Genomic DNA, 23,065 nt, shown 5'->3' with positions numbered 1-23,065 from the left:
GGAGGTGGATGCCCTGGAACAGTGGTGCCAGGACAACCGCCTCTCCTTGAACGTCTCCAAGACCAAGGAGGTCATTGTGGATTACAGGAAGGGGAGGGAGACTCATCCCCCAGTCACCATCAGCGGCACAGTGGTGGAAAGGGTGGAAAGCTTCAAGTACCTAGGAGTCAACATCCACCAGGACCTGATGTGGGCCAGCCACACCGCCACCGTCGTCAAAAAGGCCCAACAGCGACTACACGGACTCAGACGCCTAAAGAAATTTGGCCTGAGGACCCAAATCCTCAGGGACTTCTACAGAGGCACCATCGAGAGCCTGCTGACCGACTGTTTCACCACCTGGTACAGGAACTGTACCACCGTGGACCGCAAGGCGATGAGAAGGGTGAGGCGCGCGGCCCAGCACGTGACAGGATATGAGCTGCCAAAACTGCAGGAACTGTATAATCAGGGTTGCCTCAGGAGGTCCCGGAAGATCATCAACCACCCGCATAACAGCCCTGTTGCCCTCAGGGAGAAGATACAGGGTCCCAAAAGCACGCACAAGCCGCTTGCGGGACAGTTTCTTTCCGCAGGCCATGAGACTCCCCAATAAATAAACCCTCAATAAACCAGGATTATTGACATTTGCACACCTCCCTGCCAGGGTCGGAAATTAGCGGGGGCTCGGGTCATTTTGCCCGTAAAAAAATCTGAAATTGCCCTTGGAATTGGGATGACGGGGGCTTCTTTTGCCCTTGTAAAATAATTAGTTAACTTTCTGTATGTTAAAATTACTGTTTGCAAAGCGTGTCCTCGCACCAGTAGTAGCCTACAATCACCCGGGCACTCTGTATGCCATTCCCCCTGACGGACAGGGTGGCGAACACAGACAGACGTTAAAACCGAACCACCCTCTCTGCAGTTCTCTTTCACACCGTGGCCGCTGGCATTTGTCAATCAATCCAGCATGCATGCACAGGTTTCCATGACGGGATAATGATGAATGTGCGTGTTAAATTGTCCATTTCCATATCAACAACACAATCCACGCACATCAATAAACACAGAACAGGAGTTGGTCCGTGATGGAGGAAGACATAGACAGTTTCTTCCATTTAATTCTGCATTCTGGCTGCCTTCGGCTCGCCCATGCTGCAGCGTCAAACTCGCGACGACAACTACACAACGTTACTTTCAAAATAAAACACTGTGTGACTGTAAAAAGAGAAAACCAAGCACTATACGACAACACCTCCGGTCTGGATTTTCAAAATAAAAACCCACCATTGCTAAGCGCTGTTGGTAATCTGAGACATTTAACGTTGAGTAGGTAGTTGTATAGCAGGCTAAAAAGGCTTTGAAAGTTATTTTTCAAACAAGAATCTTTGCCATGTGGAACATTTTTATATTAAAGGTATTTTATTTCAAAAGTCGCTCATCCTGATCTCGACTCTTCTCGTCCCTGGCACCTCAATGGTGGAACAAGCTTCCACCTTCGGTCAGGACAGCTGAATCACTGCCGATCTTTCGGAAAAGACTAAAAACACACCTGTTAAGGCTCCATCTGGGCCCTTCTTGATCTAACTTCTTTCTCTCTCTTTCTAAAAAAAAAAAAAAAAAACTAACCTAATCTAAACTTGTACCACTGTTCCTTCAGAAGTTGTAGTTGTCATAGACTGTGCGCCATAGTTGATTGCTCTATTGCTGACAAAAATGTGTTATTGTAAGTCGCTTTGGATAAAAGCGTCTGCCAAATGACGTAATGTAATGTAATGTAATAATTAAATTTGTATGATTGCATTTGTGCTCAACCAAAGATAGTGTGATGGGCTGAAAGACGATATCAGTTAGGCCTATTTGTTTATAATGAAGATTTTTTTTGTTTCCCTGTCACAAAAGGGGGAATAAGTAACAACAACAACAAATTGGTATCGACCCAAAATTTTGCAATCGGTGCATCCCTGATTTTAATTTGGTCATATTCGTCTACTAAAATGCCCCCGAAACATATTTCACAGGGGCAAAAAAGCCCTGGTTAAAAAAGGTTAATTTCCTACCCTGCTCCCTGCACACCTGGACACTTTTCTTTAATATACATTCCATCTCATTCTATTTAATATTTAATACCCTTACTACCTATTTATTACCTTTCTTATTTTAGTGTTGCAACAACTGCCTTACTAGTTAACTATATTGCCCTATTGTTGCTGCATTGATTGTGTTTGCTGTGATTTTGCACCTATTTAAAACTGCACCTTGTCTGTAATGGAGCCTACAGCATAAGAATTTCACACTTGTGTACTTGTACTACGGAGTGAGAATAAAAATCTTGAATCTTGAATCTTGAATCTAGCAAGCAAAACACGTTTCACTTCCTAAACGTACTTCACAATTAAAGCATCCCGTTAGTTTGTCAGCGGAAAACCTTTCATTTGAAGGCGCTGCGCAGGAAATGGACTTAAAAGTTCCAGGCAACCTGATGCTGAAGCCACAACAAAATTGCATAGTGCAGGTACAGGCCTTCAAGAGGGCGCAATATGGAAATAACAGATATTCTCCCTATTAGAAGTCACTGTACCATCAAAATGATTAAAAAGCTGTTATATTAAGGTAAAAAGGTTACATAATGAGGCTTTAATTGACAAGAAGTTAACATAACTAGAGAATGTAGGAGAATGACTGTTCTGATCATATTTTCAATGTTTATCATTCTACCTACAATACAGATAGTCAGATTTATTGTTGGACTAAATCATATCCAACAATAAATATATTTTCAGATTTGGGTCTGCGAGACAAAATCTCATCAAATGGGGTCTGTGGCTATAATGTGGATTAAACAATCATGGGTTTGTGGTTTCAACTCGACAACAGAAACATTCCAAATTTCACCCATCTTACTTCCTGTTGCAGTGTTTGCTAGTACAATAACTGACAGGACATAAGCTAGGTTCCAAACTGTTCCCCAGCAACACAATTAAGTGAAAACCGTCTATACTGCCTGGAAAGATTTGGAAAAGTATCTTGCGTTCAGATGCTGTCAGTATCGTAAAAATACATTTACTACTTGGAAATGTCACACAAATGGCATTCAAAGTGGGTTGATGAAGTGTCTTATCCTTTAACAAACCAGGGAGGAGGAACATTGTCTATGTCATGGAATCCTGTTTTTCGACGAAAGCACAGGATGAAATAAGTCTGCTAGTCTCCGGTGTGTGTCTTCCTCAGTGTTACAGAACTGCACAGACAGTAGAGAATTTATTTTCACATGGTAGGGCTGCACGATTAATCGATTTTGAATCGGAATCGAATTAATTAGTTAAGACGATGTTAAAAAAATGAAAATCGTCAAATCAATTTTCACTTTAACAGGGTAATTACTGTACGGCTCTCCGGGCTGCGTGCTGCTTCTCCGTCCCTCCTCCCCGCTGTGAAGTCTCTCTGAAGGTCGTGGCTACTAAAGACAGCAGCGCGACAAACTTATTTCAACAACACCAAAAAAGCACGTTATTACCGGATGGTGAAACGTTGCCTTTAGGATACGTTGTAACAAAACAACACATGGGACCACCGAGTAGCTGTACAGCTTCTGGTTGTAATGTTAGCAGCCTGACTCACCGTGTCTGTCTGAATTTCCTCCTAGCGTTACTGCTATCAGTTACCCGCATACCCGTGTCAAGAGACTGCAGGTTATTAGCAAGCCACAAACAGGAAGTTAGGCATAGCTGCGCCAAGCTGAGACAGGAAGTTGGGTTGTTATGCCTTCAGAGTAAAAGCATAAATTGTGTCACTTATGAGATTTTTTTTTTTTTTTGAGCTGTGCAGGGGAACAAATGGTTAGAGAAGTATAATAGTATTTTAAAAAATCAAATCGAAATCAAAAATCTAGATTTTATTTTCAGGCCAAATTGAACAGCCCTATCATCACATGGCTGGATTTTTTTTTTTTTTTTTTTTACACATTTTCAACTATTTTGGATGAATGATCTTCAGTCTGACCTGAGCCTTGTTGTTTTTCTTCCAGACAATCTGATGATACCGCTCACCAACTACGGGATTCCCTGGTGAGTCCCTCTGTTCGTTAAACCAACGCTGCCAGATGGTTTGCTTTCACATAAGCATCTGGGAACAAATCACTCGGGAAACCGTTTCAAAAGACAGGCACTTTCAAAAAATACCTGGCAGGTGATTGGATGAATCATGTCTATCATGTGCTCGCTCTCGCTGGCGTCACACCAAAGCCCACCCGTAGCTGCCTCATAGGAGGCTGATTGGTGTGAAACACTGGTGGTTCATATTTAAACCAATAGACTGGAGCGTGAATCCAGCTGCCTCGCGAGGCTATCCTATCATGTCATCGCATCTACCAAAAAAACAATCATCTTAATTTATTGCTTGAGTTATTTCTTTTCCCACCACATTACTCTTCCATGATCATCTTATGGTCACAGGAATTCTGGAAAGGCACATTTTGTTTGTTAGATAGGAGTTAAATAGCAGCGAAAAACGCAATCCAACCAACTACAGGAAACCACCCTCAAACACAGGGGATTCTGGGTAATGCAGAGAATTGGAAAGCCTAACACAGGGATGGGCATGCGGCCCCTGTCCTCACTCAGTGCGGCCCTCGAGTAAAATTTGTTTTTTTAGAGGGGTCGGGGAAACGCAAAGCAACCAGGTAGCATACCTGCTAATATTCCCGATTTTCATGGAGATCGCTATTTTTAACCATTTCTCCCGCTGTTTTTTTGATTGGTAATACAAATCAAATGGCTGTAGCGGACTTAAAGTCGAGGTGAACCGGAACGGAATGCACTATCGTGAGCGTCGGAGACTGAAAACAAATTGGGAGGCGGACCATATACGTGTCGATGATTTGATTTGACAATTCTGTCGACTGGCTTTGGCATTGGTCAATCATGGCGTGTTCCACCCCCAAATCGAGTGGGATTCAGCGTGTTGTCGTGCTACGCAAGTGGGATCCGCGGAGTACCAGGCAGCCACCTGCTTCCTGCGGAGCGAGCGGACAATCCGATGCATGGAATCTCCGACGGGCGACCCCTGACGGTGCAGCCACATCTACGCGTCGTTTGACGCGGGCTGACGCTTGGCAGTATTGACGCTCGACGCTGGGTGGGCGTGGAAATCCGGAAGCAGCAGCTAGCTCCCAAGCTAGCAGCAGCTAGCAGCAGCTAGCTCCCAAGCTAGCTGCTGCTAGATTTACTTTGCTTCTTTGAAAATTGGTGTTAGAGAGGAAGTGGAAGAGGACAGGAAGGGTAGGATAGGTCCTAGGACGAGCTCAATTGGCTAGCTTTGTACTTTGTCAAACTCCACCCCGCCCCCTCTGTTGCCCACTGTCGCTTCACAAGCCTGCTACGCGTCGTCTGGTCTCCCAGCATGCTTCGCGAGGCGTCTCCCAGCATGTTCAATACAAAGTGGATGGGCAGCAGCGTCAGCCCGCGTCAAGATAGATAGATGTGGCCGTACCGTGACAACCACGCACTCAAGCGCGCGCCATTTACGCTATTTCTGTAAATACGATATTCCTGGAATGCGCGTCTTAACGAGCCAGTTACATTTCTTTGCATTCTTAGAGATTATATATATTTTTTCATGTTTCATACAATTGGCCAAATTAGTAGTTCTTTTATGGGATAGGAATTCTGCCAGATGACAGGCACTAGGCGCCATTTGGAAGAGAAAATTATCCTGAAATGAAGATTTGATTGACAGCTGCATGTCGTGATATGATTGGTTGAAATGGGGTAGAAATTTGATAGTACTAGGTGACGTCAGCAAACTGTAAATTACTGTTATCAATGAAATCTTGAAAAATGAACTTTTGCTGTGAAAAAGTGTGAAAAACTAAAGAAATTAGATTTTTGTGATTTTTTTTGCATACATTATTAAATAGGTGCACTGCATACCCAGGTATTTGAAAAGTCATTTTTGGGTTCAGCTCGACTTTAAAGCCAGAGTTTCTGGCATCATCTGAAACTAGAAGACCCAAGGAATCCATTGGTACCAACATGCTAGCTTGTCGGGAAGGGGGCTAATAACGCTCCAAAGTTAGGCAAAATTTTGGCTAGGGAAAAACTGGTGTATGATTTTTTTTCCTTTAGGTTTTTATTATGTTTTTTTACAAGATACTGTAGACGGATACACAAGACAGACACAGAATACAATCCAGCAAAACATGACAGTATGAATATCAGCATTTTTGACCTTACAGACTTAATTAGTGAAAAAAGAAAGAAAAAATTACAGGACAAGGTCTGGGATCCCTCTCAAATTGAGAAGTACCCTACTACAGGTAACCACCTTCTTAGAAAGATGTCAGACTTTAATTGTAATTTAGCAGTTAAAGATTCCATTACATAAACCTCCTTGAGTTTTAGCTTCCATTGACCCACTGTAGGTGGTTGTGGTTGTCTCCATTTCAGTGTTATCATTTTTCTTGCAGTCATTAGGAGTACATGCAACAAATATAATTGGTCACCAGTACACACTTGGGCTGAGTGGTAACTCTATTCCCAGAATCCTATCCATCTCCCCCTTTACCCCCTTCCAGAAGGAAAGTATCTCCGGGCAGTGGCATAGGAATTTTGAAAGGGGTCCCTTGACCTCACACCTCAAGATATGTCAGATTAGTAGCTATAATTGGGTAATTGAGTAATGGGGTTACAGTATCCTACTGATGGAAGTACACGGTCATAATCTGGCCCTCTGGTAGTGGCCCTCACTATCATCAGAGTTAACCATCCCTGGCCTAGCAGTATACAATGGCATCTGGACTGATGCTCATATTCAGTTGTTTCTTCTTCGTGTGTTCTGAACTGGTCTGAACACCACAGAAGAAGGGACAGACACGTCCATCATATTAGATAAAGTTACAGGAAGTCTAATCCCAACCAAAACAAGCTGCTTCTGAGTCATGTGACTTTGCAAGTCCTGGTTGGCTCATGATTGGTCCATTTGAACCTGAACCAACCAAAAACAACTAAGTCAATTATCTCTCTCCCCCTCTCTCTCAGTATGTCTATGGGTTTCCTGGTGGATGATGCAGCTCCTATAGTGTGGAGGGGTTTGATGGTGATGTCAGCATTGGAGAAGCTGCTCAGACAGGTGAGAACTAGAGATTCAGTAGACTTTTAGAGATGAGACACATGTCCAGCTTAGGTTGGACAGTACATTTCTATTCTATTTTAGTAGATGAGGTTAGATATAAAGATTAGCCACACAGTGTTGTGTTGTGTGTGTGTGTGTGTGTGTGTGTGTGTGTGTGTGTGTGTGTGTGTGTGTGTGTGTGTGTGTGTGTGTGTGTGTGTGTGTGCGTGCGCGCGCGTGCGTGCGTGTGCGTGCGTGCAGGTGAGCTGGGGCTCGTTGGACTACCTGGTGGTTGACATGCCACCTGGTACCGGAGACGTGCAGCTGTCAATCAGCCAGAACATCCCTGTAGCAGGTCAGAGCTACAGTTTGATCTTTACACTTCAAAAGCCATGAATCAAGGAGGCATCGTAGTGTAGAGGTAAAAGCACTCTCCTACCACCATGGGTTCAATTCCCGGCAGCGGTACTTCCGGCTTGGTCAGACGTTCCTACAGACACAAATGGTTGTGTCTGCGGGTGGGAGATGCCAGTGGGGTATGAGTCCTGCACTAGCACCTCCTCGGGTCGAGGGGAGGGGAACTGGGCGTGAATAGCGTGATCCTCCCACACACTAGCGCTACATCGTGCCAGTGAAATTCCTCGCTGTTAGGTGAAGTGGCTGGTGACTGCACATGTATCGGCGGAAGCATGTGCTAGTCTACAACTCTCCCTAGATCGGCAGAGGGGGTGGAGCACCGACCGAGACAGCAGGGGGAATTGGCCAAGTATAATTGGGGAGAAAAATAGAGAAAAATCCCCCCCAAAAATACTTTTTTCAACAATATATTTACTTTTTTTTGTTGCATAGAGACATATATGTGTAGACAATTACAAATACAAACACACAAAAAAGGGGGGAAAATAGAATAAAAATATACATAGTAATAATAATAATAATAATAATAATAGTGATAGAGGTATATTTCTTTCTAAAGGTGCTGTCATTTTAATTGTCAGGTTCATTCATTAATCTCAGACTGATCACTTTCCAGGAACTGCATAAAGATGTCCCATATTTCCTTATGCTGCATTCATTTATGGTAGGAGCTGACCAGTGGCAAATGGCAGACGCGTCATCTCCGACCTACGTGCAGGTTCAGGCTTCAAGTCGCAAAACCATGGATGCTAATGGCCGTTAGCTGTCTAAGATAACAGCTAATAACATTAACGTTTAGTTGTATGGGTTTAACCAACTATTGTATTGGTATGCTGATTGCTCTGAAGGCTTGCTATTGTTGAAAAGAAAATTAAATGTGTCAAAAAATATGTTTTAAATTCTTACAATCATGGGCGCCATGTTGAAATTATGTCAAATGATGCGCTGGGAGCAACTGGGGGTTGAGAAATCATACCCAAGTTTGCCAGTAGGAACTCCCAGCTAATGTGGCGTTTTATTATGCCTCCGCCGGCGATAGCCAGGCCGGAGGCATTATGGATCCGGGTTGTCCGTCCGTACATACGTACGGCTGTCCGTCCGTCCGTACGTGCAGGTTCAGGCTTCAAGTCGCAAAACCATGGATGCTAATGGCCGTTAGCTGTCTAAGATAACAGCTAATAACATTAACGTTTAGTTGTATGGGTTTAACCAACTATTGTATTGGTATGCTGATTGCTCTGAAGGCTTGCTATTGTTGAAAAGAAAATTAAATGTGTCAAAAAATATGTTTTAAATTCTTACAATCATGGGCGCCATGTTGAAATTATGTCAAATGATGCGCTGGGAGCAACTGGGGGTTGAGAAATCATACCCAAGTTTGCCAGTAGGAACTCCCAGCTAATGTGGCGTTTTATTATGCCTCCGCCGGCGATAGCCAGGCCGGAGGCATTATGGATCCGGGTTGTCCGTCCGTACATACGTACGGCTGTCCGTCCGTCCGTACGATGTTTGTTAACGCGATATCTGAGGAACGCCTGGACGGAATTTCATCAGATTCGCCTTAAACATTCACTTATGCCTACCCCACACTACAGGATAATTTGCAAGATTATGGCCAAGATTCCCCCCTCCCGATTTTCTCGGGGGTGCTCCCGATTTGAAGCGCGTCGGGCAGATAATCTTCCCAAATGATCCTGTAGTGTGTGGGGTTCAAAGATTCACAATCGGGAAGACTGCCTCTTCCCGATTGTGAATCGGCCATATCTAACATGTTAGATATTTACAACCCGACAGGCGATTGCATCTTGAGCAGAGAGCCAGTAGTAGCTGCGTTTCCATTAGTTTTTCGCAAAATAAACTGGTCCGCGTCCACCCGCAGCCCCGCACAGAAACAAAGAACGAGGAAATTGTCATCGAGGTGAAATACCCGTGCGTCTTTGAACGGGACGGAAAACTAATGCTATACTGCAAAGCATGTAGCCTACAACAAGCGCTTGGCTTAGGTCTCAGCTTCCCGCATCGCGAGTGTCCGCACGGAAAAGTGAGTCAAATCAGCAGACGCGCCCCTCCACAAGACACCTGTGCAGACGGTTTTCGCCTGGCCGTGCACAGTAGGCCTACACCCCGAATGGACGCGGCTGTCCGCGCAAATATTAGTTAAACAAATCCTTTCAGTGCAAATGCATTATAAAAAAAAAAAAATCGAAAACGAAATGACACTACTACACCCGGTGCGCACACTGAATAGGCATTTTAAAAGTTAACGTCGAGCCCTGCTTCAAGGTGAATCTTCGGCATAATCTTCTAGTGTGTGGGGTTGCGTTTGAACAGACGCGATTGTGTGTGTGTCCCAAGATTGAAATGTTAAAAAATCGGCTCTCTCTGTCCTGTAGTGTGTGGGCTCTCAAGATTTTTATAATCTTCAAGGATTTGAAAATCCTGTAGTGTGGGGTAGGCATTAGGCTCAAGGATGATCTGATTAGATTTTGGTGGTCAAAGGTCAAAGGTCAAGGTCACTGTGACCTCTCGAACGCCATTTTCAAGCTTGTTAACGCGATATCTGAGGAACGCTTGTACGGAATTTCATCAGATTCGCCTTAAACATTCACTTAGGCTCAAGGATGATCTGATTAGATTTTGGTGGTCAAAGGTCAAAGGTCAAGGTCACTGTGACCTCTCGAAACGCCATTTTCAAGCTTGTTAACGCGATATCTGAGGAACGCTTGTACGGAATTTCATCAGATTCGCCTTAAACATTCACTTAGGCTCAAGGATGATCTGATTAGATTTTGGTGGTCAAAGGTCAAAGGTCAAGGTCACTGTGACCTCTCGAACGCCATTTTCACGCTTGTTAACGCGATATCTCAGGAATGCCTTGACGGAATTTAATCAAACTTGTCTCAAACATCGACTTGGACTCAAGGATGAACTGATTAGATTTTGGTGGGCAAAGGTCAAAGGTCAAGGTCACTGTGACCTCTCGAACGCCATTTTCAAGCTTGTTAACGCGATATCTGAGGAACGCCTGGATGGAATTTCATTAAATTTGCCTCAAACATCGACTTAGACTCAAGGATGATCTGATTAGATTTTGGTGGTCAAAGGTCAAAGCTCAAGGTCACTGTGACCTCTCGAACGCCATTTTCACGCTTGTTAACGCGATATCTCAGGAATGCCTTGACGGAATTTAATCAAACTTGTCTCAAACATCGACTTGGACTCAAGGATGAACTGATTAGATTTTGGTGGTCAAAGGTCAAAGGTCAAGGTCACTGTGACCTCTCGAACGCCATTTTCAAGCTTGTTAATGCGATATCTCAGGAATGCCTTGACGGAATTTAATCAAACTTGTCTCAAACATCGACTTGGACTCAAGGATGAACTGATTACATTTTGGTGGTCAAAGGTCAAGGTCACTGTGACCTCTCAAACGCCATTTTCCAGCTTGTTAACGCGATATCTCATGAATACCTTGACGGAATTTCATCAAATTTGCCTCAAACATCTACTTAGACTCAAGGATGAACTGATTCGATTTTGGTGGTCAAAAGTCAAAGGTCAAGGTCACTGTGACCTCTCAAACGCTATTTTAAAGCTTGTTAACGTGATATCTCAGGAATGCCTTGACGGAATTTAATCAAACTTGTCTCAAACATCGACTTGGACTCAAGGATGATCTGATTAGATTTTGGTGGTCAAAGGTCAAAGGTCAAGGTGAGCTCTCGAACGCCATTTTCAAGCTTGTTAACGCGATATCTCAGGAATGCCTTGACGGAATTTAATCAAACTTTTCTCAAATATCGACTTGGACTCAAGGATGAACTGATTACATTTTGGTGGTCAAAGTTCAAGGTCACTGTGACCTCTCACACACCCAATTTCTAAGCTCTGTAACGCAACATCACAGGAGCGCCTTGACGGAATCTCTTCCAATTTGCCTCAAATGGCGATTTGGACTCCAGAATCAACTAATGGCGGAGGCATAAGTCCGCGTTGCGGTCGTTCTAGTTTGATTTTTGTTAGTAGCAACTGGCAATTTGCCACTTCCCAGTTATACACGAATGCAGCATTAACCCTCGTATTGTCCTCAAAATCACATGCCATGCAAAGTGATTTTTTTTCTCACAGTGTGGTATATGCAAAAGATTAGCACCAACATTGAGTTTTGATAGATTGTGATTTTTTTGTGCAGTGTCAAATTTAAAGACAAAAATCCTCATTATAAAGCCACCCAAAAAGTGCTATTTTTGGGCCTCCATCTACTTTTTTTTTTTTACAAAAAGCATGCGTTTTATTACTTTCTCTGGGTGTTTTGTAGGTAAGGCTTCCAATTTTAAGATTTTACGGGTCATTACAAAACTGACATCATTTTGATGGCATCATTTCCATGTTTGGCATCAGTTCCATGTTTCCATTGGTATATCATTGAAAAAGGTATAATTTCATGTAAGTGAGCTCTATTGACCATACATTCTAATAGAAAGCATAAAAATGGTGGTAATGGTTTGGAATGGAGTTGCTAACAAGGTACAACACAGAATTGGGTGAAAATGTATACTTCATGGTGCTTCTATAAACAGTCAAACCTTAACCAGTCAATTTGACCTGGGAGGACAACAGCAGGAACTATTTTGAATAAAATACCCAAAATTCAATGAAATTAGTTCAAATTCATTTTATTTGTGAAGGGCATAGTATTGAACTACCCATGTGATTTTCGGGCAATCCGATGGAAGAAAACCAGATTTCTGATGGAAAAACATTTGATTTAAAAACTATCATATGTCTAATCAAATCAAAACTACCGTAAATTCCGCACTATAAGCCGCACCGGAGTATAAGCCGCACCTGCAAAGTTGACTGTTTTTTTACATATATAAGCCGCACCGGACTATAAGCCGCGGGTGTTTTAATGTTTTTTTTTTTTTTTTTTTATTGTGTTTTAATGTTTAATTACCATATGTAAGGGTTCATGCACAGAGGGGATTGTCGGGAAAGAGATGGCTGTTTGAGGAAGCTCCCATTTATTAACATTTCAACAAAACAACATAACACAACACCACCTGTGTTGTTTTTTACAGTGCACACAGTGTCCGCGGTGTGGTGAAAAGAGGGCAAGAGAGGAAATTAAAACAGAAGTGGATTTATAGTTAGAAAGAGTGCTAAAAAAGAGAGATTTTTTTTTTTTTTTTTTTTTTTTTTTAAATCCATAGATAAGCCGCACCGTTATATAAGCCGCAGGGGCCAAAAAAGGCCAAAAAACGGGAAAAAAGCCGCGGCTTATAGTCCGGAATTTACGGTATATGAAACGTCTCTTTTACTGTCAGGTGGGTCCTGCTGGTCTAACGCTGTGTGTCCTCTCTCATGTCTCCTGTCTCCTCTCTCCTGTCTTCTCTCTGGTGTTCCCTCTCTGGTGTCTCCTCTCTCCTGACTCCTCTCTCCTGTCTCGTGTCTCCTCTCCCCTGTCTCCTCTCTGGTGTCCCCTCTCTGGTGTCTCCTCTCTCCTCTTGGTGTCTCCTCTCTCCTGTCTCCTATCTCCTGTCTCCTCTCTTGTGTCTCGTATCTCCTCTCTCCTGTCTCCTCTCTGGTGTTTCCTCTCTGCTCTCTGGCATCTCCTCTCTGATGTCTCCTGTCTCTTCTCTCCCCCTTGGTGTCTCCTCTCTCCTGCCTGGGGTCTCCTCTCTCCTCTGTGGTGTCTCCTCTCTCAGGTGCGGTCATTGTGTCGACGCCGCAGGACATCGCCCTGCTGGACGCACGCAGAGGAGCCGAGATGTTCAGGAAGGTCAACGTCCCGGTAAACTCAGCGCTCAAGCTTCCAGCTTAGCTTAAAGTCAGATAAAACAAGACCCCACCCAGCCAGAAGACTAGAGTCTCACGAAGCTACACCTCTTGTTAGCCGGCTGTGCATCAAAACACAGTCTTAATTTTACATGATGACTATTTTGGGACTCGCCACGTGGCAGACAGACCCCACTCACCATAATGTAAAATCTAGTTGCCATTGTCGCTTGGCGACTAATTTCGGGCCCTGGCTGTGCACATTTCATTTCAGTGGCCAGTCTTTCAGCCAATCAGCGTCGGATTCAGTCAAATCCACTCAGTTGTCATTGAGTCTATTTCTGCAATAACTGCACTTAAGGCTGTTTGACTCGACGAATGTTACTGCTCGAGCCGGAGAGCCATGGATGTAGCCATTACTGTTTTGCCAGCGGCGTTCCTGATTGGCCGGTTATGATGTCAACTACGAGGCAGTTCACTGATTGGCCCGTCTGTGTTGTGGATCCTGAAAACGCCCACCCCGGGGCAGATGCCAGATGATCTTGCAGAACGAAACACAAATGTGAGTTCACTTGACCGGATGGTTTACCAGGCTACAAGTCTCCAACCGAGTCCAGGACTCAGACTCGAGTCCAACTCCTGGACTTGAGTGCTACAACACTGTGCTGTGGCATGACATCACAAAGGTTTCATGTTTGTAATGGTTTAGGTCCAAAATGAGATATTTTGTCACTGCTTGATACAGTAGTACAAAATTAAAACAAAGAGTGGCTCCGCTGAATTCTCACCTAGTTTTGTGCTGCAGGTGTTGGGTCTGGTTCAGAACATGAGTGTCTTCCAGTGTCCACACTGTAACCAGCACACTCACATCTTCGGCTCGGACGGAGCCCGGCGGCTGGCTGACAGCCTGGGAGTGCAGATCCTCGGTAAGTGTTACCACCACCAGTATCAATATCAGTGGTTATAGACCCCTTATACGACTACGTCACACTGACATCACGCAGCGTCGATGCGCAAGACGGAGGCAGAAAGACAGACTCCGTGCAGCCCTGGCAAGTAGTTTTCCAGTTGCTGAAAAACTATTCGAGCTAGACATGTCTTCGTGTTCTGCAGTGGGATGCCAGAATCGGAAAGCTATTGTAGCAGAGTATTCGGGTCCGCCTATTCACACTTGGTTAATAAAATAATAAACGATAGAGCCAGGCTGTAACGTTATAACAAGCATATGTTATAATGTTGCCGTAGAACCGTAGAACATATCCTGTTCTACGGCAACTCGAGGGAACATACACAGCCTCGCACACACGCAATAGAACACAACACAACACTGAACAGTCTGTTACACTATCAACAAAGCAAGGACTAAAGTTTTACCGAATCCCGTCAACTCATACTGCTTTTAATGCTAACCGTAGGTGTCTTTGGTTGCAAGCCGAAAGAGGAAATCGTTAAAAATGCCCGACTTTTCAGTGCTCGCTCATTTCATATCAGGTAAGCTGTAGCTGTAGACTGCTAGTAACAGCCACATCGCTCGGTTAGTTAACAACCAAGTAACGTTACATAATGTCATTATTGAGTTGTGTGCATTATCAACATAACAATATATCTTTGCAAGTTACAGAATAATTATCTACGCTATCCCCAGTTATAAAGAATGCACGATATGTATTGCTGGCCACTAGGCTTGGCCAATTGACAGTGCCAGTGCGTATGGGTCTTTAAGACATATCCCATTAACCAACGTTAATTTCGATCCATAACATTGCTTATCACTAGGCGATAAGCTGTTGTAGTAAACCGAGAACTGCATTTTAAAACTAAAATCTAACTGTGTGTCGCAGATGGGCACAGAGCAGTCCTGACAGCGGGGCTTTTACACAGTTATCTGTGTCTGTCAATGCTGGGCTCACGGCTTTTTGCCTACACGATGCGCGCGCAGCTCCAATGTTGACAGCTGTATAAGGGGTCTATACAGCATGATTTTTGACATGTTGAGAAGTAATCAATTACTATCTTTACATGGACTGCAATATTCCGACTATTGACCTTATTCTAAATCAGACAATATTTAGATTAAGGTGTTTACATGAGTTGCATATAGATTATTCCATTCATATTCCTGTTTACATGCTACAGAGCAGAATCCCATTAATGACTGAAGACATGCCCACATGACCCCTACATCCTGCATCAGTTTCCCTCCTGAATTGAACCTGAAAGCCTTTCTGTCATGTTTCTACCGTGTTAGGGACACCATGTTGGGACTTCTTTTTACAGCTGGCAGCCATCTTTTCTTCTGTCATGTTTCTACCATGTTAGGGACACCATGTTGGGACTTTTTTTTACAGCTGGCAGCCATCTTTTCTTCTGTCATGTTTCAAGATTCAAGATTCAAGATTTTTATTGTCACTCCGTAGTACAAGTATCACGTGTGAAATTCTTGTGCTGTAGGCTCCGTTACAACATAGTGCAAAAAATATATAATATATAATATATAAAAATATAAAGATATATAAATAAAAAACAAGAGGCAACAAGCAATAAAGCAGTAGGACACACCACAGACAGTGGCGTATTCACTGCCCATAGTGCAAATGGCATGAACATACTTTAAACCTAATTAAACATAATAACCTTCTGTTAGGTGCAAATAGCGTCTACCTAATTAAACATACTATTGAACCTTAGTCATATATAATGGTAGCATCTACAGTGCGGTACAGTACAGCTACTACACTATTTGTATATGTTAAGGAGTCTCGTGGCCTGTGAGAAGAAACTGTCCCTCAAGCGATTTGTGCGTGCTCTTGGGACCCTGTATCTCCTCCCTGAGGGTAGCAGGGAGAACAGACTGTTGTGGGGGTGGTTTGTGTCTTTGATGATCTTCAGGGACCTCCTGAGGCACCTCTGGTTGTACAGATCTTGCAGTTCTGGCAGCTCACATCCTGTTATGTGCTGGGCCGCGCGCCTCACCCTTCTTAGCGCCCTGCGGTCCATGGTGGTGCAGTTCCCGTACCAGGTGGTGAAGCAGCCAGTCAGCAGGCTTTCAATGGTGCGTCTGTAGAAGTCCCTGAGGACTTTTGGCCTTAGCCCGAATTTCTTCAGGCGCCTGAGTCCGTGTAGTCGCTGTTGGGCCTTTTTGACAACAGTGGCGGTGTGGTTGGCCCATGTCAGGTCCTGGTGGATATTGACTCCCAGGTACTTGAAGCTGTCCACCCTTTCCACCACTGTGCCGTTGATGGTGATTGGGGTGTGTGCGCCCCCCCCCCCCCCTTCTGTAGTCTACAATGACCTCCTTTGTCTTGGAGACGTTCAGAGAGAGGTGGTTGTCCTGGCAGAGGGGTCGAACCTAGCGTAGAATGTGTTGAGTTCGTCCGGCAGGGTGGGTGACGTGCTGGGGTTCTGTCGTTTCACCCCTTTGAAGTCTGTGGCAGCATGGAGTCCACTCCACAGGTGTCTGGGTTTGTTAGTGTCCAATTTTGACTCCAGCTGCTTTCCATAATCTCTCCGTGCTTGTTTTATTGCGGTTCGGAGGGCATATTGTGCCTGCTTGTATTGTTCTGGTGTACCAGAACTGAAGGCGGTGGTCCGGGCGTGAAGGGCAGCCCGGACATCACTGTTGACCCAGGGCTTCTGATTTGGCATTATTTTGATTCTCTTTGTTGGGACTATATCCTCGGTGCACTTCCTTATCAAGCATGACACCGTCTCTGCATATTCGCCCAGGTCTCCTGCAGCCTTGAACTCCTCCCATACTACTTGGTCAAAGCAATCCCTCAGGATGTCGTCTGATTGGTCTGACCAGCAGTGGGCGGTTCGGAATGCTGGGGGCTGTTTTTTGAGTTTTTGTTGGACCTGGGTATGAGTAGGATGGAGGCGTGGTCCGATTTGCTGAAGGGGGGGCGGGGTATGGCCTTGTAACCATGGCGGATGTTTGTGTAACATCGATCCAGTGTGTTTTTGCCTCGGGTGTGGAAGTGGATGTGCTGGTGAAGCGTGGGCATTCTCCCTCTCAGGTTTGCCCTGTTAAAGTCCCCAGCCACTACCAGCGCCATTTCTGGTTGTTTTGTCTCTTGTGCGCTAATCGCACGTTGCAACTCCTTCAGTGCGATAGTGACATTCACCTGGGGAGGTATGTACACACCAATGACGGTGACTGATGTAAACTCCCTCGGGCTGTAGTGCGGCACACACCAGTTTTCATTTATCATTAGACAAACGCCTCCCCCTTTTTTCTTACTGGATCGTTCTGCGTCTCTGTCTCCTCTGTGGACGCTGAAACCTGGTATAGTGATGGCATGGTCTGCTGTTTCAGGTGTGAGCCAGGTTTCAGTCAGACACAGAACGTTACAGCACGCTATGTCTTTTTGGAATTGTGCTCGCACTCTCAGCTCGCACATTTTATTCTCTAGAGATTGTACATTCGCTAGGAGGACGCTGGGTAACGGTGGCTTGTTAGCGCGTCTCCTTAGGCGGGCGAGTATTCCTCCTCTTCTTCCTCTTTTCCGTTGATGTTTTATAAGTTCAGGAAATTCAGTGAGGTCGGGAGCTTGCCAGTTTCGGTTGGGGTAATTCCGTGCATTCCTGATCTTGATTAGCGCGTCTCTGTTGTATTTGTGTCTGTCGCTGTTGTCCCCGTCTTTGTTGTCCTCCATTGTAGGGAGGGGGGCTGCAGCGAAAACAATGGTCCCGCAGTTTAGTCCTCTGTGTTCTTTCTTGCAAAAAGTGCAAAGACGCTACTATATACACTATATAAAAAACACTGTTATATACAATAGGTATTTACAAAGCGAATTGAAGCAACGAAATTAAAAACAAAACGCGATTACACTAAAAGAAAAGCCTATTTGTCTATGGAGTTAACGGAGCTCTCAGTGGGTCGCCCTCTCCCGGCGCCTCTCTCTATCTCTCTATTCTACCGTGTTAGGGACACCATGTTGGGACTTCTTTTTACAGCTGGCAGCCATCTTTTCTGTCATGTTTCTACCGTGTTAGGGACAACATGTTGGGACTTATTTTTATAGCTGGCAGACATATTTTCTTCTGTCATGTTTCTACCGTGTTAGGGACACAACTCCTGGTCCAGGGACTTGTCATCTCTCGCCTGGACTACTGCAACGTTCTTCTGGCTGGGCTACCTGCCTCTGCCATCCGGCACAGCTCATTCAGAACGCTGCAGCCCGTCTGGTGTTCAACCAACCTAAATTCTCTGATGTCCCTCCCCTCTTCCGGGACCTTCACTGGCTTCCCATCTCGGCACCCATCAAATTCAAGACACTGGTACTGCCCTACAGGGCAGTACACCAGACAGCGCATCTGTATCTGCAATCTATGGTCAGGTTCCAAACATCGCACCTCTCCCTCCACTCCTCCACAGTTGCAGATCGCCTTTACCCTCCATCGCAACGTGGGCTCAATGGGCGATGGGTGACTTGCCGTCTCGCCCAGCTGACTTCTCAAGGACCCCTTGCGTGGGATCCCATGCAAAACATCTCTTACAAGCACTTCACGCGGCTGGTAGCACCACGTTGTAATATAATATATTTATGTATGCCTTTTCTTTTCTTTTTCTTTTATTATATTTTCCTGTGTCTAAGTTTGTTAGATTTCGTTTTTTTGTAAAAAGTAAAAAAAAAAAAAAAAAAGTAAAAAAAAAATATTGGTGAAAAAGAGTCTCTCATCCCGATCGCGATTCTTCTCGTCCCTGGGGCCACAATGGTGGAACGAGCTCCCCCCTTCGGTCAGGACGGCCGAATCACTGCCCATCTTTTGGCGGAGACTAAAAACATACCTTTTCAGGCTACAATTGGGCCCTTCTTGAACTAACATCTCTCTCCCTCTTATAAAAAAAATCCAACTAATGTTACTTATTCCTTCTCAAAGTGCTACTGTATTCATTCAAAAGGTCTTAGCTGTCGTCATAGACTGTTGCATAGTTGATTTCTGTACTGTTGACAACATGTGATATTGTAAGGCGCTTTGGATAAAAGCGTCTGCTAAATAACGTACTGTATGTACTGTAAACAACATGTTGGGACTTATTTTTACCGCTGGCAGCCATCTTTTCTTCTGTAAACAAGTTACGCAACGCTCGCTGGAAGCTAGAGCATGTGTCGTCAAACAGTTTGACTGCCGTGTCGCAAAATGCTGCAAAAACTCCAATAGGATGTCATAGTATGATTACGGTAAGGTGTTTACATGTCTATGATGCACTTCAATATTGAGACTAAGATCTAAGTAAGGTCTTAATTCTGTTTACATGGCAGTGTCTTATTCAGAGTATTGTCTTAACTGGGTCAAGATAAAAAAATATTGCAGTCCACGTAAACATGCTCAGTGAGGCATTGGTGTTGATTCAAAACACTACAAATCTGATGGGTTTTTTTTTTATTAAAATCCCTTCATCAGGCTGGTGAATACTGTAAGTCTGTCTGATTACCCTCCTCTCTCCCTCTCTCTGTCTCTCCCTCCCTCTCTTTCCCCGCTCTCTCTGTCTGTCTCTCTCTCCCTCCCTCTCTCTGTCTCTCCCTCTATCTCCCTCCCTCTCTCTCCCTCTCTCTCTCTAGGCGATGTTCCTCTCCATCTCAACATCAGAGAGATGTCAGACAGAGGACAGCCCGTGGTCGTCTCCTCTCCTGACAGTGCTGAGGTCGTTAGAAATAAGTGATTCCCAACCTTCACAAAACTCTTGTGATCCCAGACATTCAAAACAGACTAGTTTTTTTTGCTAAATTAACTTGTTTTCAATCATGTAATAGTTTGTAATACTATGTTGCAAGTAAATGTAAAATTTAGACCACATTTGGGCTCACGTTATTTCACGTAGATCCTTCTGGACGGCAGGCAGAGGCAGAATAGCCAGGACGAACCACAGATTAGTGCAAAATGTGATGATTTTATTTCCCCAGGTCAGGATATGTACAGGTGAGCTTGTATTTAAGGCTGCAAATTAATGCAGAACAATGACCCCAATTAAACAATGAATAATGACAATGTAAAAAGAGCTAAGTAGGGTACAAATAGGCTATCTGGTTAACACAGAGCCCACTAATAGGCCTACAGCTCAGTTCCTGCAACATCACTGAACATGCCACCTCCTCATCAGCACTCCATGGTGTCATCAGTGATGTCCCTTGTGCAACTCAAGCAATTGTGAACCGGGCAATATTATGTTAGGGCTTCACACTCACATAGCCATTGTGACATCATCATGATGTCATCAGTGATGTAACTCAAGGATTGTGACGTCCGACACACATGAAAGATCGACAATAATTAATTAATAATTAACCGGACGGACAACCCCGTCTATGTCACAGACACACATCAATGCATGCACATAATGTGCACGGTGGCTAGTACACCACATACATGCTTCAAAGGCGCCATGAAATGTGTCCTCCACATTTAACCCATCCTGGCTAGTCCTCCAGGCCAAGAGCAGTGGGGAGCTTGAAGCTGCCCACGTCCAACCGCCGCTGGTGGTCAAACGATGATCTTCTGCATTCTTCTTCTTCTGTGGTGTTTTATGGCAGTTGGCATCCTTTATGTTGCATTACCGCCTCCTTCTGGATTTATCGCATGTTTTAGTGGACGTTAGAGTACCACAGGGATGACGTATTTTTGTAGGCTAACCAGAAATCGCCACCATTTTGGTTCGTCAGGGAAAAAGTCTATGGGGTTTTAGAATGTGGATTTCACTTAAATGCATAAAATAAGGTCTGTGGTTAACAAAAATTTATGGGAACGCAAATTTGGGTTCAGCAGGATAATTTTCACAAATGTTGATAACTTTTATGCCTTTTGAAGCGTTTTCTAAAAATCGCATAAAAAACGCAGTCATAAAAGTTATAACGTTTGTGAAGACTATCCTGCTGAACCCAAATTCGCGTTCCCATAAATGTTTGTTAACCACAGACCTTATTTTATGCATTTAAGTGAAATCCCCATTCTAAAACCCATTCACTTTTCACTGACGAACCCGGAAGTATAACCCGGAAGTATACTTCCGGACTCATTCCTGTGGTTCTCTATAGAGAGCCAAAGTGAAACGTCACTTCCTGCTTTCTCCCTGTACCAGCGCTGCGAAAAATATGAATGGCGGTGGACGGAGAATAAGGTTACTTTTTTGATCCCGTTTGAATTGTGCCACGGGGTGCCAACGCTAATTTTGTCCATTTAAAACATAACTTTGCATGTCAAGAAAGTCACAGTTTGTCGTCAAACTGAAACGTAGGGGTTAGTTTTGTATAAAAACTACATAGCTCGTGGAAGCTCGTGGCATGTCGCCGGTCTTCAGCTTTGCCGGTAGAGAAAGTGACGTCACTTAGGCGACAGTGCATGTAGTCTTTCTGATTTATAACTTCTAGCGCAACAGTTTGGCGACAAACTGCGACTTTCTTGACATGCAAAGTTACGTTTTAAGTTGACAAAATTTGCGTTGGCACCCCGTGGAACAATTCAAACGGGATCAAAAAAGTAACCTTATTCTCTGTCCACCGCCATTCATATTTTTCACAGCGCTGGTACAGGGCGAAAGCAGGAAGTGACGTTTCACTTTGGCTCTCTATTGAGAAACAATTGAGAAACAATCCTATGACATCATCAGTGATGTCATAGACATTGTGACGTCATCACTGATGTCATAAACATTGTGACATCATCTGGTGATCGAACACAATCAACATCCACATTCCTATGACATCATCATAGACATTAAAATGTCATCAGTGATGTCATAAATCCTTCCGCTTCCCACTGATGTTGTCACTGATGATGTCACTGTTGGACATTGCGACATCACTGATGATGTCACAGAGGATGTCACTGCAGGTGATGCCTGTGGTCGCCATCAAAGGAGCTCGTCTGTCTGATTTTGGGGGCAGATCTCTCTCTGCTTTGTTCAGTTCAACAGTCATGGTCAACCCAGACATACCTGAGGCCTTTTAACTGAGGGCCTGGTATGACCAGGAGGGCTACGCTCTGAACAGCCAATCCCTGACAGAGATGAGGTCAGCGGAGCAAGGGTCAACTGGAAAACACTGAGGTGTTAAGGAAGATGTCATGTCATCATGCCCCACAATCGTCAAGTGATTTCATACCCACTGATGATGTGGATGACGTGGCATGAGTTTGGTCCCAACCCCCCCAAAAAGTGTGGCCATGGCACATCGTCTCCAGAGTCTCCACCCTAGAAATCGAGCGCATGCAGCGCGCAAGATTTCTACTTATAATTATTATTATTTGTATTCATCAATTACTAGAAATTTCAGGCGACCCATTGGAATTCTGTGTGACCCCACTGGGCCTTTTTCACAGATGCCATTTTGTGTCTAAAAGGCAGGGTAAAAACACAGGTGAAACCAACTCATTAATTAGGACCCCAGCACTAGAACACCTAAATGGACTGGAAGTTGGAAAACCTAATTAATGTTTTGGTGCACCTGTGTTACTTCCTGCTTTTTAGACACAAAATGGCTGCTGTGAAAAAGGCCTCTCGGGGTCCCTGACCCCAAGGGTGAGAAAGCCTGCTTTAAATAGAAATAAAACATAAAATCTATCTTAAATCTAACTAGCAAACTATTCTCAAACCTATAGATATATTACACTGTACTTAAATACATATTGTGTGTGTGTTGTCTAGGCCGAGGCGTACAGGAAGGTGGCGTCTGCTGTGGTGCGGAGATTAGAGGAGGTCAGCGCTTGATTGACATCAAATGGACAGTCGGTCTCCATCCAGAAGAAGAGGAAATACACACATACATACACACACATGCTCAGG

At 44.2% G+C, this 23,065-nt stretch overlaps 1 protein-coding gene across 1 annotated transcript in view; it reads left to right on the top strand.

Annotated features, from left to right (window-relative positions):
• Nucleotides 1-23,065, top strand: part of nubpl (nucleotide binding protein-like) — a gene marked incomplete at its 5' end in the record, with an annotated part of 34,439 nt that extends 11,374 nt beyond the window's left edge. Inside the window, 7 exons of the mRNA XM_083633641.1 lie at nt 4,007-4,046; nt 7,017-7,107; nt 7,351-7,444; nt 13,215-13,300; nt 14,090-14,210; nt 19,851-19,933; nt 22,928-23,065. Of these exons, the coding sequence (XP_083489767.1) occupies nt 4,007-4,046; nt 7,017-7,107; nt 7,351-7,444; nt 13,215-13,300; nt 14,090-14,210; nt 19,851-19,933; nt 22,928-22,990 (578 nt within the window). The 3' untranslated portion in view covers nt 22,991-23,065. The remainder of the gene's footprint in view (nt 1-4,006; nt 4,047-7,016; nt 7,108-7,350; nt 7,445-13,214; nt 13,301-14,089; nt 14,211-19,850; nt 19,934-22,927) is intronic.

This window comes from Poromitra crassiceps (genome assembly GCF_964638095.1).
Source record: "Poromitra crassiceps genome assembly, chromosome: 3".
NCBI lineage: Eukaryota > Metazoa > Chordata > Actinopteri > Beryciformes > Melamphaidae > Poromitra > Poromitra crassiceps.
This window is presented reverse-complemented; position numbering and strand designations above follow the sequence as displayed.